Source organism: Schistocerca gregaria, chromosome 3 (assembly GCF_023897955.1).
Source record: "Schistocerca gregaria isolate iqSchGreg1 chromosome 3, iqSchGreg1.2, whole genome shotgun sequence".
Lineage (NCBI taxonomy): Eukaryota > Metazoa > Arthropoda > Insecta > Orthoptera > Acrididae > Schistocerca > Schistocerca gregaria.
In genome coordinates, this window is record NC_064922.1 from 868,980,388 (window position 1) to 868,994,246 (window position 13,859).

A 13,859-nucleotide genomic window follows, 5' to 3' on the forward strand; every position below is an offset into this window, starting at 1 on the left:
CATGTGCTGAGTGTGCACATTAGCTGCATGGTGTTACTGATGGCTGTGAGTCCCTGTACAGCCACTCGCTGATCACTTCTCAACATGCTGTCTGTCGCTGCCCCTCAGCTACCCAATGCCGGTCTGGGCTTGGTGCCTCCACCACCTATTTCTTTAGCAGTGGTGAGGGTTTGGGGGTCATCTCTTTCTCGCAGACACTGTTGCTTCCCGAGGGTCCTGCTCCATGACAATGCACTGCCACCTCCAAATCACTGTAATGTGAGTGTCGCTAACTGTACTTCACTCACAACCATAGAGTTTCCACATCAGCATAGCAGGACCACAGTTTGGGGATTGTCCTCCTAGAGACCAAGAGTTTTACTTTCCATTTTTTGTAATTGTCATTGTTAAACAGTTGGCCCATCTGATTTGTAAGTGTGTCTCCAAAACAACCCTCAAGAAAGTGCCCCTAGAAGCTGTAGCAACAATCCTGTCAAAGTACTACAGCCATTGACCAGCTGAGGCAGAAATGAGTGCAGGCCATCATTTTTAAATACAAGGCTGGTGCACAAACTGTTTCAGAGAAATCCAGAGAAGCTGTTAATACTGCTACTTCACTGTGTGCTATTGTAAACAATTATCCACAGTTAGCTTTATTCTGAGAAAACTAGGGCAAATGTGAACACATTTTTGCAAAATGTGTCACCTTTGTGAGTGGTTAAAAGGGTTTTTATTGAATGTGGTCAAACTTATATTGTCCACGGGTGCCCACATGTATGTCAGGCCTGTTAACATGTTGTGGAATGCTGGAAGATTTTACACCCTGTGTAGAGGATAGCAGTGCGCTATTCAGGTAATTGCAGGAGCAGTCACTACTGTGACAACTTGTCCATGTTCTGGCAGAAGCAGAAGAAGAATTCAACACGTCTGATGACAGGATTTGTGCGATCTCTTCACACTCATAATTTAAAGAGAGAGGTGATGCAAAATGAGTTTTTATTATGAGCAGCAGAGAAGGATGCAGCACACATCTTCATTAAAGGATTTGGTCCCCAGAATGGTGGAGAAGTAAAATTAGTGTTTACCTTTTCGCTGCATGAAGCAATCTGTCTAAAAGTGTTAAGTGAGGGGAGAGAAAACTATTTCGGACCCTTGCGTAATAGCAAATTGTGGCGTGTGGAAGGTGTGAAGAAACAAGCATCAAAGTGTTTGGCCCAATGTTGCCCTATCTGGCAACAGGTAGGACCCTTGGTATGCACTATCTTCAAATGCAACAGAATAGGGAACACTGGCCATAATAATGCGAGGAGGAATGGATTTCACTTGTGAAATAATCGGTTGGGGTAGGGGGTGGGGGTGGGGTGTAGGCATAACCCCAGCAAGAACCATTGACCTGTTAGTTTCTGTGTGGAGCAAGCAATGCAAACTATAAATGGTACCACACATGGGGAAACAATCAGGATATTAGCAGATACAGGAATACAGGAGCACAGGTGAGCCTGGTGTTTTTTTTACTCCCTGAGATAAGTGGAGTGTGAAATGTGTCCATAGTTTGGGTACTGAAATAATTCAGCCATTAGGAGCTTGTGATGTTGAATCAGAGCTCGATGGAAATAAATATAGTTTTGAAATGGAAGTTGTCACAAAGCAGGATTGCGAGTTCGATGTTATCCTCAAAGTGAGTTTCTGCACCAGTTCAGGGCGGGACAGATTACCAATCGCTGTCAAATTCGTTGGTGATGAATTCCTGGAAAAAGCACCATTCCATGGAATTCCATGAATCTGTGTATTTTGGTGTTGGAGGCAGTCATCTCGGCATCAAGCACTGGCACCAACAGAATTCATCAGGTAACAATCAAAACGAGTGACCTTAGTGAAAGTTCATTTCTAGTTGAGTTGCAGGGCAAGAACGAAATTCTAGATTGACTCCAAGTGCATGTTAGAGAAGCCTTTGTAATACCAAAGTTCAAAATGGAAGAATTAGTGTTCTCATGTGCCTAGATTATTTGTGTGATGGAAGTGATGATACCCCAAGGGATAACACTAGCCAGTATGCAAAGTCTAAGTGGTGGAGAGGTATCACACACAAAAGCAGATATATCTGACGTAAGGCAGTAAGACTTTTTACCTGTATAAAAAAATACATCATCACCCCTTGAGAACTGTTCAAGAGAAAAGTTGTCACACTTGACTGAGCCTGAGCAAAGTTTGCTGTATCCAGGTTTCGAAAAAATTTGCACGCTTATTTGAAGACAAATTAATTGTCCACTACTTATGTAGTTCATCACAAAATCCTGGCTGGGGATGCCAGGTCAATATTGTGGGGCCTATACCAAATTCTGCACTAGCTACAGTTTGTTGTGGAAGAAACAATCCAGCAACAAATCGATAAAGGAATCATTCAGCTGTTTTCCAGCACCTGGGCTTCACCAACAGTAGTTACATCAATGGCAAGAAGATCTACTGCCTAGTGTAGACAGGAGAGCTGTAAACAAGGTCACTACCTCTGACACTTTGCCCTTGCCACAAATTAATGAAAACCAAAACAGATTAGAAAACTGCAAATTTGTCACTACCGTAAACGAGAAATTTGGATATCACTAAATGCCTTCATCACATTTCAGAGATTGCTGATTTGTTATTTTGATAGTTGAAACCCACTACTTACTTGGTTTACTTAGATATCATAGTGGTCTCTTGAACTATTGAGGAACACACCAAGCAGTTCAGAATTGTACTGGCAAGATTGAAAATGCACACAGAAGTTTGAAGCCAGAATAATATGTCAAGTTAAGGACTCTGGACAAATTATTAGCTCCTCCAGGGTAAACTTTGCTGTTTGGAGTGAATTATTCTACATGTTATTTGTATGGTAGGCAATTCACAGTGGTAACTGACCACACTGCCTTACTCTGGCCATTAAATCTAAAGCACCCCAGCTGTCATTTGACTTATTGGGCACTGAAACTGACTGAAAATTATACTGTATCCCATAAACCACGTAGATTCCACCAAAAAGCTAACACATTATGTAACAAAGTCATAATATAAACATAAGAGATACTCATAGAGGAACTGATAGAGATGCAGTGAAAGGATTCTGTTTGCCAGTGGCAGGCCATGCTTCCAGATTTTGTGACTGCAGATGACGTATTGTTTGAAAGACCACTCTTAGGGATCTGATAGTAATGCGACAGAGTGTTAAATACTTTCATGTTTATTGTGCACATGGAGGATACAGCACACTATACCTCTTATCACCTTGTAAACTCTACCAAAAGGTTCTAAACAATTTCAAATAGTGGCTTCAGACATAGGATCGTTGCCACGGTCAAACTAAGAGAATAAAATGTTTCCGTCTATTACTGATCACTTTCCTCAGTACTTGGTGTTAGTACAGATTGCAGATAGGACCGCAGAAACTGTAGCCAAAGCCTATGTGAATCACCTGGTGTTACCACCTGGAAGTCCTAATGCTATCCTAACGAATCAAGTCATGTCTGCTTTGTTTGTTCAAGTATGTAATCTGTTAAGAATCAGGAAGTCAAGCCAATCTAAAGCCAATGGTCACGTTAAAAGCATCCATAAAAATACCGTTGCAACGTTATCCTGATAAGTGAAGAACAAAACCCATTTCAACAGTGAGCATTATATTTCATACGCCAAACCTGCTTACAACAGCAGAATTTACAAGTCAATAGGGCACACCCTCCACGAGGCAGTACAAGGCCACACAACAAGTTCACCCTTTGAAACAAATAAGCTACGACTGGGTGTAGACTTTAAGAAAGTGAAAAACTGGACACACAGACTCAAAATAAAATGGTGCCAAGAACAATGCAATAATACTGAAGCCACAACTAAACAGTTGCAGAGGCGGAATATACTACCAGTTTTACTCCCACATCAGCCAGACAACGGGTTTTTGCTGTGAAACCCAGCAATTAAGAAAGGGAAAACAAAGAAGTTGTCTCCACTGTTTGAAGGAACTTACCAGATAAGACTACTGGCATCACCTGTTAATGCATAGATAAAATTAACAGACTAGCGCGGTAGTTCACTCTGACAGGTTGAGACCCTATTATGCATAAAATGCACCACCCCACCTACTGTGACTACAGAATGACCCAGATGCCAGGCCTGTTCTGTTAACAGTGCATGAGAAAGAAAGAATTTTCTGCTTCTTCCACAGTCGACATGTAATGTGCACTAAACACCCTATGAGTCCAGTCAAAGGAGTAGGCATTCCTGACAGTTTCCTTTGTCTTAATTCTTCATGCACTGTCATCTGGCTTTGGTCGCTTATGCCAACTGTCCCACTGTGCTGTGGTTGCACTGTACACTGCAACGCTGCCATTTTCAGTCTCCTGTCTTTCTATTTTTAGTAATGAGGGATATGACCTTATCAAATGTTTTGCTGTGTCCTGCTGTGACCCACTGCCAGTTACAGTATATGACCAGCCTGTGCTTATTTTTATGCCTCGCTGCTGCTACTGCTGCTGCACCCCATTTTGTTATCATAATGGAGGTAGCAGGAATAAAGAACGATAGCCCGTTGAGTCAGTAACAGATAATAAAGATGTTGGTAAGTCCTGGAAAATGTAGTAATACATTTGCCATAACCTTCTGTGCAACCATATTTGTTTTATTTATTTATTTCATGTTCCATACATCCAGTTAGTGAGTCAATCACAAGGATATGGAACATGTCAAATTGTACAGGTTTCAATTTAAACTTACAATAAATACAAGGGCAATTCAATGCCAAATTGTACATAGTTTAAGTAAGACATACCATACGTTAAGACACGGCGCATGTATCATTTACATCTTTATAATTGACATTTCCTGATTTCTGTCATTCATACCTTATGATTGGCTGTTTTCTCATGTTAAGGGGAGGAAAATCACTCAGAGATTGGCTGACAAGAGTGGTGGCAGTGCCTTGTTTTCCTCTTTCAACTTTGGAGCTGTTTTTGCCTTTTTCCCCCATCATGGTAGATTATTAATATTAATCATTAGATTTTGAACCTCTGTACTCGAGCTTTTCATTCATTATATCCTGGTTCTGTGGAATTCTGAGAACTGCTGTGCCCACCTAATGTTGACATTACTGCGCGATGTTGACAGATACTGTCTACACATTTGCACATTACACACACCATTTTACTAGACACAGGTAAGCACATGAATACATGAAAATTCACTTACATTGTCTACACAAAGTCATAATGGACTGTTCCTATTTTGTAGCCATTTCACATACTTATTGTTTTCTTTCTTTTCCTGTTAATGACCAAAAAGTCCATCCCCAATGCATCATTACTTTAGTAGTCTACTAGATTGTACAGGAACGTAAGTACACTTTGGTTGGTTACTAATCAACTGTTGGCTCTGATTCATTGATAGAACAGAGCCAGTACAAGCCTGCACTAGAATGAGATCACCTCAACTATTATTGCCAAAAGTGGGCTGAATCAAACTTTGTAAACCCTTCTACATACAAATGTGTCCTCTTGTGAATTGCACAATGTGTTTATCTACACCCAGCTGTAGACCAATGTTCTCACCATATCACACAAAGTATAATTAAATCACATCCTAGTTACTGCAAGGATGTATTACTTAATTACCATCATCTCTCTATGTATGAAATACCTTCTGTACCCTGCCAATTTTTACAGATGGAGACTCAAATGTCTTTAATTGTTGGTGAGAATGAGAATCCTTAAAGTTGAAACTGTTAACCCTCCCAAATTGTTCTCACAGGAAAACTAATTGTTTGAATTTAATAATCCCTTCTTGGATTTGCAATGAGTATCTATGCACTTCACTGTAATGGAAGCAAAAGTTCTTTCCGAGTAATAGGGCAAACTTTGTTCATAACAATAACTGGTACCCCTGGCGACATATGATGACTTTGATGCTACCTACTTCCACTCTAACCTCAACTCTCTTTTGTGCAGCTGCAACAATTTAGCCACTTGCTACGTAAGTTGTTCCACAGTCGCAGCCACCATGCGATTATAACCAGTAGAGGTTCTACTATGAAAATAACATGGATCTTCCTTTATGATTAGTATGTAGTTTTAATAATATCAGGCATTTGTGTAATCTAAAGCAAATAATAGAGATCTATGAGAAAACTTCAAAACGTGTATATGCACTCCTTAAGAGGCATGCAGATTTTGTGCCTGACGTACATGTGCTTTTAACATTTAACATAATTTGTTTGCTATTATAAAAGGATGGGGGCAATTTGGTGCTCCAGAAGGGAACCACAGCTATAAACAATCTGAGTAGAACCTAGAATTTCAAAGGTAGGAAAACAGTTTAGAAAATCTTATGTAACAAGTATAATTATCTTTGTCTTAACCCACCAACAGTAGCTATTAGGCCCTTGATATATTTTTATACTCGCTGTAAAACCCTGAAATCATCCTCTTTAACTGAAGATGATCACCAGTATTTAACAATGCCTTTAATTGAAAGAACCTTTGCTTTCCTGACCCACTCTGAACTGGCTGAATGTCACTTGGCCCCTCACTAATGCTTGCCTGTTGGAGTGGCACAGAGTCGACAACTCTGGCTTATGGAGCACTAGCGGTCTGGCTGCCCCTCCAGGTCAGCAGCTGTGCCACCATACCGCCTAGCCTCCATGCTAGCCTTCTTAGAACAGATTTGTATGGTGAAAGGCACCAATGGAAAAGAAGAGAAAATTGTAAAATACAGCACTCATTTACTTGGTTTTGTAACAGTCTGCTTTGACATGCATTAAATGTTGCATGAACAACAGCCTTCCATTAGTAATAAGGCCTATTTTTCTTAGAAAAAAAGGGGGGGGGGGCTGCCCAAGGAAGCACTTGTGATTCTTATGCTGAACACTTGTTTAAAAGCCGTAACTACTTCTGTGAAAGGGGGAAGAATGTGGAGTGGGCAACCATTTCCATTTGATGGATTACAGGATAATTTTCTCAAAATGTTATTATTCAGTTTCACAACAGTATGTAGTCCACTGCTGATATGAGTATCTTTTAGTTCTTGCATGGTGCCAGTCCATGTTGAAAAAGGAGGGGGGGAGTGAGTATCCTTGAGAAGTCCAGGTGTGAGGAGAAAGATGGAGATGGGGGAGTGGAGGGAAGCATACCACAATAACAACTTTTCTTTCTTCTCAGCTGAGATACATTATCTATAAGCAGTAATTAAACTGCATTTTGAAAACATTAATGATGTAGCAAAAGAGATTGCTACTTACTGTAAATAAGACAGATCAAGTTGCAGACAGGCACAATTAAAAGAAATTTTAATTGTGTGTGTGTGCGCAACTTGACGTGTCTTCTTTACAATAAGTAGCGATCTGTCGTTTCTTACGTTGTTGCTATTCCTACCTGGAGTTTCCATTGTTTAGTTTTTAAACTCTGACAGTTTATACTGAATAAGATTCATATAAAAATACGCATTGAAATATTACACATTTCAAAATTTGTGATTTATAAAACAAAATAAAATTAAATTTCGGTGCTAAGCTAAAAATGCAAAAGTCCATGAGATTTGTTGAAATTCCATGGAGACTTTCCCAATTTCTCCATGTAAAATGTAATTTCCTAAGAATTCCAGGTTTTTCAGAAGAATCACCACTCAGGGAGCAGCCACACTATGCTCTCTCAGATCCCAATCTCCGATAGACTTTCACGTTCTCCTCCTCTGCCCTCTGAAGCTTATGCTTTAAATACTTGGCCATACGACCCCTCCAAATGGACGGCTGGGATTACCTAAGTGGACCAGATTGCTGTATGCCCTTTATCTGTATATGGGATTTTACCAGCGAACCATTTGCATTTTTCAATTCAACTCATCTCAGGTCGTCGCACACATTACGTTACAACTGATAATCTATCTGAAAACTATTGTCTAAAGTGATAACAGCTTCTGCATAGCACATTTATCTTGTATAAATGTTAACATTTATAAGTGAGAGCTCACTACAAGAATTTGTCAGTTATTTTTTTTACTGTGTTGCATTTTATGTTTTTAGTTCATGTGCTTTTTAGCGTAAAAAGGCAACATATTTAAGAAGGAATTATCCGAAGATAAAAGCAAATTTTGCTGTGCTTTAATTCTTTGTTATTTTGTTGCATACCTGCAACACACAAATCCTCTACGCCTCGAAGCTTCTCTCAAATTGGAATGTGCATTATATCAAGTGCTCCAATGCTGTAAAATTCCCTCAGACAGAGCTAATTATTCACAGAGTTTTAGTGCACATTTATAAATTATTTTGCATAGTTGCGAATATTTCCAATTAATTGTTTTCAAAGATGTAGAACTTTTTTCAAGTGAGGCTAACACTACATATAGGATACACATTTTCATTTTATACTATGTGCTTTTTTTCCATTTGCAAAATTCAAGTCTGGAACACTTACACTAAAAACTGGGCTTGAAATAGTAAATGCTTCGTGCAAACTGATGTCAGAACTTTTGGAAGAAGAACATGATATTAAAGGTAGAAGTAACACCAGACTCATCGATAAAAATTCAAATCTTATAAAACATTAAAAAAATGCAATAATGAAATTTCGAGGTGGAATTCCAGTATTGCCAGTACACACATTAAAATACAAAAATCCGTTCCTGGTTCCAGAACTGTTGGTCCTTTCTAGGCTCTAAGTGGTCCCCCTCTCTCAACTTTCCCAAACCTGTGAATCCCTCCCAAGCATTGCCAGCCACACTTTCTCTTGTGTTTTGGCAGATATTAGGAACTTTGTTTTTTTGCAATGCGCAGCTGGATTCAGCCCAAAAAATATTGCTCATCATGTTTTTCATGTGACACCCAGTGTCAACAGAAAGCATCTGTTTCTTTTTGAAAACAAAATGATTTTTAAAGCGAAATTTTACATGCCCATTTGATAGAGCAGTCTAGTGCCGTATTCCTTTATCTACCTGAATTAAGAAGGGCAGTAAAATGTAAAGATTAACCGGCACTACAACAGCCACTGAGCAGTGTTGCTGCATGGCAGCGCTGTTGCTGCTGGAGTACTGGTTACTGTTCACATTTTACTGTCCTTGTTAATACATATTGAAAATGCACATCACACTAGACTAATTTGGGATCGTTCTATTGAATGAGTACACACTGAGCATTGTATGAAAGATGTGATGAGTCATATTTGTTTAGGCTGCCTCAAGGGATGTGAGATAGGACCGGACATGTCCAAAATAACAGGCACCATCTTCATATAGGTAAGACTTACCAGCCAATGATCTTCTTCAGTGCAGATGCACTAACATTGCTCAAACCCTTATAGGAATTTGAAGACAGACTGCCGCGAGTAATGAGTATAGTGGGCAGAGGCACTACAAATGTAGTGTGTGGAAAGTAAGTTGGAAATGTGGGTCTCACGGGGAGCATGCCTGCAGTCGCACTATCCTCTGTGTCCTCAATGACTCAATCGGATAGAGCTTCTGCCATGAAAGCAGGGGGTCCCAAGGTTCGAGTCCCAGTCGGGACACACATTTTCAATTGTCCTCGTTGATATTTATCAATACCTGTAAGCAGTTAATGGTCTGGATTTCATTGTAATTTTGTTGTTACCAATAGGTTTGTCCAACACATGAGAATTACAGAGATACCTAGTGAACTCAAATGGGAATCCCTGGAGGGCAGACTTAGTTCTTTTTGTGCAACACTACTGAGAAAATTTTGATAATGAATATTTGAAGCTGACTGCAAAACTATTCTACTGCTGCCAACGTACATTTCACATTTTATAAGGATCACGATAAGAGAATTCAGGACTCATATGAAGACAATTGCTTTTGCCTTGCTATCGGCATATGGGACAGGATAGAAAATGGCTATTAGTGGTGTAACATTAACTCTACCATTACCATCTGGAGGCTTGTGAAATATGTATGTAGATTTGCCTGGTGAATTGGGAGGGACACTCACTTATGAATAGAATACAGGCCTTTATGGACAATGTTGGGGTGCTAGGTATGCCATAACTGTGCACAGAAAGTTATCTGAAGACTTAAAAACAACTTGTATTCAATGCAATTTATTTCTGCTAGATGATAACATATGGTATGGTAACAACTTTTACTCACGTTTGTTCCAAGGAGGACTTGGTCTGTACTGTGTATTCCATCTTCTGCCTGGCTGACTGAAGATCAGATTCCCCGTGCAACTCAATATTCATTTTTGATATCACACTGACACTGTCTGCAGGTGATTCAGCTCTCTGCAGCTGCCCTTGCCTTGCTAGTCTGAGGCTTCTGGCAGTTATTCTTTTTGCTATACGAGTCTTGTTTGTATCCACTTGCCTGCAGCATGAGGAATATAAGCAACAGTGCGATTTAGATTTTTTCCTCGCTCTAAGAGATCGCCTCATTGCTGATGTACTGACAGGAGGCACATTTGATGAACTATGCAGTTTGTCTGTGGCAACCTTTGACACAACAGTGTTGTCTGCAGTATTCATGACTGGTTCTGAATCTTTTGCACCTACAGGTTTCACTGTGTCTTTACATGGTTCACTATTATGTCCATCTTGAAGTGGTAGAGTGTTGCTATCTTTTATCTCTGAAACAACAGTCCCAAGTTTGTGAAGCATATTTATTTCTTTATCATTTACATTATTAACTTTATGTACAGAAGGAATGGATGCAGTTGAATGTTGCTCAACACATGCATCTGAGGAGTCATAACTATCTTTAGATTTGTTCTGTTTAACTGTGCTTTCAAATGAGAGACCTAAATCCATAATTTCATTAATAGGCTCACAGCAACCACTATCTGAAGACACCTTCACTAGGTTGACAGAGGTATTTCCTTTCTCTTCATTTGCTCTGGGGGCTTTTAATTTAGCCAACTGTGGTGCATCTGCATTGTTACTTCCAGGTGTTATTAACTGCTGAGATCTTGAATCAGCACTGCTTCTGGAACCCCTTCCATCACTTGCCCTTCGTGTCCATTTTCGTGTCCTCTTGTTGGACAACAATGAGAGATCTTGAGAATCCTCAACAAAATCTTCTGTGTCCAAACAACTCTGCTGCAAGGACTTCTGTTCTTCACTTCCTACAGTACACTTTGACGGTTCGTTAAAGTTGTTTCCAACATTTGACTTGGCATTAATGTTCGTTAAATGAACATATGGTCCTGACACAAGTTTCAAGTTGTCTGACTGCTGTACATCCACAGAATCTGGTAAATGGCCTGATGTTTTATACACACTGCAATCTGCTTTACCATCTTTTGTAGATTTTATTTCGTGTTCTTCCCCGCACGTAGAGACACTCTGCAATGTGTCGCTACTGTTTAATTTAACAACTTCTTCTGTCTGTGGAAATGAGCCAGACACACCTTTACTGATAATGGAGGTGTCTATTTCAGTTCTGCAAGTATCATTTGGAACAGTCACAGTATTAAGTGAAAGTGACTCCTCAGATGATTCATTTTCACTCTGAAGTGTTGTGCATTTGTGGATATCTTCTTTGGAAGATGAAGACAAATCACTGTCTCCAGTTCTCAGTAACTCAGTCACACGCTTTTCTTTTCTGTGAGCTTTCCCAGATTGATTATCACATTCAACACCAGTTTTACTGCCCTCACTAACACTCCTTTGTCTTGCTTTACGGGTCTTAATACCATCTGCATTTTGTGGATGTTCCTCTGATACCGAACTTTTATCATTTGCATTAACATTGATGTGTTTTGAAGTGTCAGGTAATACATCACACAAGTCTTTAACAGTAGTTTCAGGTTTTGTGCTTAATGATTTTCTAGGCCTGCCACGTAACTTCACAGATTTACTTTTCTCAGTGTTTGAGTCATCCTGTTGGCCTGAGGGAACACTTTCACATATCAGTTTTTCAGCTGTTTCTTTATCTGTAGATGCCAGCTTCAACTGCACTGAAACTTCATCATCTGGTTTTACAGTTGTTTTTTTACTGTCTGCGGATAGCTCCAGTTTACTGTTAGATTCTGATTTCACCATTTCAGTGACCCTACGTTTTCGCATTACGTTTTCTGCATCCTGAACTTCTTTTTGGTTTATTTCAACTGATACTTCAACATTCCTTAGTAAAGAGGATGACAGCCCACCAGAGGTGTGGCTTTTCATTTGTTGGTGCTCATGCTGAACAGATTTCTTTGTTTGTGGGACACTTCCCTCAGGGGACAGTCTTGATCTTAATGTATATTTATCAATCTTAGATTGGGTCAAGTCCTTTAGTGGCGATGGCGTAGTACGCTTCGAGGAGTTAATACCAGTGGCTTCACTTGTACTACAATTAAGTTGATTTTTTTCAGAAATAGAAACTGTCTCCAAAACTGTTGATTTGGACAAGCACAAATTTGCTGAAACATCAGTGGCGTTCTCGTTAACAGCACCACATCCAGGAGACAGATTTTTCTTATCTTTTAACAATCCTCCCTGTAATAGCTTTAATTTAGAACTTTTAGAATTCTTGCCCTTGTTGGTAACCATCCTTTTCAGTGGGTGCAATAATTCTCTCCTGTTTTGTGTTCTCCACTTATTGATATGGCCAACTTTGTTATTTACAGAATTTTTCCCCACATTTCTGATGATCCTTTTCAATGGACGCAATGATTTCCTGCGGTTCGGACTGTTTTCTGACATCATTGTTCTGACAGAAGAGATGGCTAGTTCACTGTTGTCAGTACAACTGCTAACAGACTTAATAGATGAATTTTCTTTGTCGTCTTTAACAGAATTATTGCTATCAGCAGCTGCATCAGTACCAAGTTGATTTTCAGCTATATGTTCAGTGCTGTCTTTAAGGTTTAAGACAGAGCCATCTTCCGAAGCAAGAGTACCTCCTAAACTAACATTCACTTGGCAGTTACGCTCGTGTCCTGCAGGGTCCTTGTGCTCTGTGTCAGTGGTATCAATTTTACGAACCTTAGCCTCTGGAGAAACAGCATCAGAAAACTGTTTTCCTTTATTGACTGTATTTTTTGACTCTTCCTCAGGTACTTCAAGAGTTTTCTGAATGAGAGATGACAAGGAATTTGGTTTTGTTACACGTCTCAAGTGTGCAAATGACAGTTGCTTCTCTTCTGGTATTGCTGGTTTTGACCATGACAGTCGTTCTGGTACACTGATCTGTGAACTAGAGAAATTATATATTATAAATACTTTATCTTTCTATAGATTTTAAACAAAAAAGTGATATCATGCATTAGTCTTGTTATTTTGAATTACAAATCTAAATTTATTTACAAGATTATTAATGCCCATAATAATGCTGCTAATTATTGAAGTGCCTTAAAATCTAAGCAATAATTTTGGTGACATACATAGAAACTACAACCATATTTTTGTTATCTGCAATGAAATCGGTAAACAAAACATTTTATTTATTTTATTCAAATTTTTATTTGGTACTTAATGCTTCCAGAAAAGACAAGTATATTTACTACCTAAAAAAAAGTAATGCCATGAAATTAATACTTCCTCACTAACAATGAAGTTTGCAGAATGAGTCTTTTAGACTGCAGCAAAATGTTTCAACCATTCTTACGTGATTCAATTTTTTTTTTTTTTTTTTTTTTTTTTTTTAAGAAGTCTTATAATACTATACAAATTACAGCACAGTGAAAGATTTATTCCAGAAACCAACCCTAAGTAGTGGCTATTCTATTCTTATAATAGAATCCCTTTCTTACAAACTACGAAGTGGTGTGTACAGAAGATGGGTGAAGGGGCAATAAACAATGGAAAAGACCAGTGTACCACATGATGCTGCATAGCCCAGTGTTGACAGCTGGATAGGCAACAGCTGGTGTATGAGATGTAGGGGAGTTAGGGTGTGGGGAGGGGGGATGGTGTTAGGGAGGGGGGATGGTGTTAGGG

At 39.2% G+C, this 13,859-nt stretch overlaps 1 protein-coding gene across 1 annotated transcript in view; it reads right to left on the minus strand.

The window, feature by feature from the left end:
- LOC126354900 (uncharacterized) overlaps positions 1 to 13,859 on the minus strand; it is a 163,804-nt gene that overhangs the window by 75,009 nt on the left and 74,936 nt on the right. Inside the window, exon 9 of the mRNA XM_050004965.1 lies at positions 10,090 to 13,116. Within this exon, the coding sequence (XP_049860922.1) occupies positions 10,090 to 13,116 (3,027 nt within the window). The remainder of the gene's footprint in view (positions 1 to 10,089; positions 13,117 to 13,859) is intronic.